Source organism: Geospiza fortis, unplaced genomic scaffold (genome assembly GCF_000277835.1).
Source record: "Geospiza fortis unplaced genomic scaffold, GeoFor_1.0 scaffold1257, whole genome shotgun sequence".
Classification (NCBI taxonomy): Eukaryota; Metazoa; Chordata; class Aves; order Passeriformes; family Thraupidae; genus Geospiza; species Geospiza fortis.
The window spans coordinates 161,033-164,281 of NW_005054658.1; the positions used below are offsets into that span (position 1 = coordinate 161,033).

A 3,249-nucleotide genomic window follows, 5' to 3' on the forward strand; every position below is an offset into this window, starting at 1 on the left:
GAGAGTTTAATAAGAACCTGCACGTATCTAGAAGGCATTAGGGCTAAAATGGATGCAGAGTGATTGGTGTGATTCACAAATGTCTGACAGAGAATGATCAAATAAAATTAAGGGCGAGTCTATCGGGAAACTGATTGATTGAATAAGCTGTGGACACACTCCCATGTGAATCTGAAGGACAGCCCATGAGCTCTGAAATCTGAATTGACTAACAAATACGAAAATTTTATCAGTCCCATATGAGCAGGGAAATAAAGGGAATGTTTTTATGAGAATCCATATACCTATCAACTGTGATGCTCTGACGAGGATCCATTGAAATTTCTGTGGAAAAGTTGCCGTTGATTCCAGTCAAGGTGGATCAAGACATTAGTGTGAATACAGGCCATGTTTGTCAGAGCAATTTGTCCAGGAACAAAGGTGACAATGCACAAGGAATGGTTGAACCACAGGAAATGGCAGGACCACAGGAAAATTTCCACCTAGGGAAAATAGTATTCAGTAAGCCATTACCTGTGAAGGGAACCTATAAAGATATGTTAACTGAATATCTGTTTTCCCTCACAGGAAGAGTTAATTAGTTAATTGCTTATGCTTGGAAGTGATGTAGTATGGGGCTACACTATTCCACTCAGGAGAGCAAGCTAGGCTTATGTAGTTTGATTTCATTAGAGCTAAATGACTGTCATGTTCTACATTTGACAAGGTAACATGTGAAAGTTCAGTTTGGTTTTCTTTGTTTGTCAAGAGGTTGTTTTCTTTGTCTCACTTAGATATTTCACTTGCGGGAGCCTCGAGCGTGCGTGGAGCCCGCCTTGTTCTCACACAGATTGTTGCCCTTGTGATTAAGAGGTTTCACCACACAAGGCGAGACTGGAGAGGAAGTCTGTCAAATGTGCTGCTGCCCGTCCTCTTTGTTGCACTGGCAATGGCCTTGTTTAGTGTGAAGCCGCTGGCTATTGATTATCCTTCTCTCCAGCTGACACCAAGACTTTATGACAATGCAGAATCCTTCTTTAGGTAAAGGGTTCATCCATCATCATCAATATCCAGGGCTCTGGGACCTTTACCCTTGAGTTCTCCTATTGTAAAGACCTTCTTGTATTCTAGAAAGAATGATAGATTACTTTCTACAATAGTTATGTGGTAGTTTTTAAAGTTGTTTGGTACACTTTTATATATTATTATAAGTGAAAGATAAATTTAGAAAACTTTGTGTGAAGGATTTTCTGGACGAAAGGGCAAAGACTTTGGAGAAGATTGAACTCAAATCAATACCAGACATGACCATTTATATGTAAATGAACAAGCATATTTAAACAAGCCTTTGCATGCTTCATTTTAAAAAAATTGCTTATGTCTGAAGTTATTTTCTTGAAACAATTCTTGGGTGTGAAAATACCACACAGTATTTACAAAGCTTGCTACTCTACTTACTCAACCTAATTTCTCTATGTTCAGCTTCAAAACCAACTAGATTATTTGTTTATTTATTTATATTTAATGTGCAGTATCTGTAGAATCAATCAATATAGAGTGCTAATCACACATACAGGTGCAAATATACAGATGAAGATAGCAAGATGCTGTTTGAATTTATAGATATAAATTTATTTTATAAGCATAAAAACACTTTAGCAATGCCAATAGTTAGAAATGCATGACTATAAGGTGAAGGACGCCCATGGGTAGTTGCTGAGATTTGTTTAGCCATAATTGTAATGAATTTTCTTTACATGTTCACATAGAGTATTTTGAAATGAGATTATTGTGGTATGTTTCCTGTGCATGGATTTTATAGTCCTTTAATTTCTTGGAAAATACATAGGACCTTGAGACTGAAGGCTAATAGAGCTAGACATATTAACATGTCTTTATTTCTTTTCTTTTTTTATTTTTCTTTCCCCTTCACTCCTTATGGCTCTATGGTCCTCTCTGAACAGCACTGAAGATGATAACCTAGGAAAACTTTCTCAGGTTCTACTGGGATATTTCTCTGATTGGGACCACAGATGCATGCATTCACAACATGGGTAATTGTAACTAATGCAACTATTTCCTTAATTTAAATATCGAACATTTCATTTTTTTTTTCTTTCTGTGTAATGGATTATCTTAGCCTTTTTTTTGGCAGCATGGAGTTAGTGACAAATCGTTTCTGATAAAGGAGCTGGCATCCAGGTGAAGAACAAAGTAAGCTTTACTGTTAAAGGTCTGATCCATGCATCTTAAAAGTCAGTGGCAGTTTTCCGATTAATTTCAGGATGATTTTGATCAAGCCTGGTGTCCATATGAAGGATGAATAGATAATAAAGAAAATATTTGTTAGGAAGCATTCTAGATTTCCAAATTCAGGAATGAAGTGGTGACAATGCTTTAATAATTGCTGTAAATATGATACATGAAGCTCATTTGATGCCTATATAAATATTTTTAATAAATAAACTTTGATAAAAGTGAGTAAAATTGGAATCACTCTAGACACAGCTGCTGTTGTGATCAAATGCTAAGAAGGTGTTAGCATGCCAGGTCTGCTCATTACTCTCTGGATTTCTTCTGTTAAGTGACATATTCCTCTCATTTCCTAGTTATAATTTTTATTATATTTATTCCTATTAGAAAAAATAATTCATGCTGGCAGACAGAATCTATGTCACCTCAGGATTCATGCAGATGTGTGTCTGAACAAGAGGTATGTAATTTTTTTATTTACTTACATATGTAAAAAATGTATGTGTGTATATTACTTCTAATTCCTTGGCTGCTGTTTTTGAAGGGCTGGTGAAAGTCATGAGGCAATAAATCCTCACAGGTCTGACTTTGTTATGATTGGAGGTTTACTTCTGTTTCACTGAATGAAATTGTACACAATATTCTTGTTTTTATATATATATATGAACACATATGTGTGCTAGAAATGGCTATAGATTGATCTGAAATAACATGATCAGAGACAGCTGAACTATTTTCAGCAGATGTGCAACTTTAAATATGTTATAGGATTCTGATTAAGAAAAACCTCCATGTAAAACAGGGTTAAAACATAACACTTCCATAACATCTGGAAGACTACCTACTTTCAAAGGCAATGGTGGGTGAACCTAGCTTGTAGAACCCACCAGGGAATTTACACATGAATGAAGTTTAATTGTTAGAGTTTGCTTGTGGTTTGGATTTTGGATTTCAAAATACAACAGGCTTCAAGAAATGAAGGATTTTGGAAAACATAATGAATTTCTGACCTTCTTA

General features: G+C 35.5%; 1 protein-coding gene across 1 annotated transcript in view; it reads left to right on the top strand.

Moving 5' to 3' along the window:
- The window catches only part of ABCA13 (ATP binding cassette subfamily A member 13), a 169,538-nt gene that overhangs the window by 98,223 nt on the left and 68,066 nt on the right, over positions 1-3,249 (top strand). Inside the window, exons 36-37 of the mRNA XM_031064927.1 lie at positions 774-1,020; positions 2,620-2,692. Coding sequence (XP_030920787.1) covers positions 774-1,020; positions 2,620-2,692 — 320 coding nt within the window. The remainder of the gene's footprint in view (positions 1-773; positions 1,021-2,619; positions 2,693-3,249) is intronic.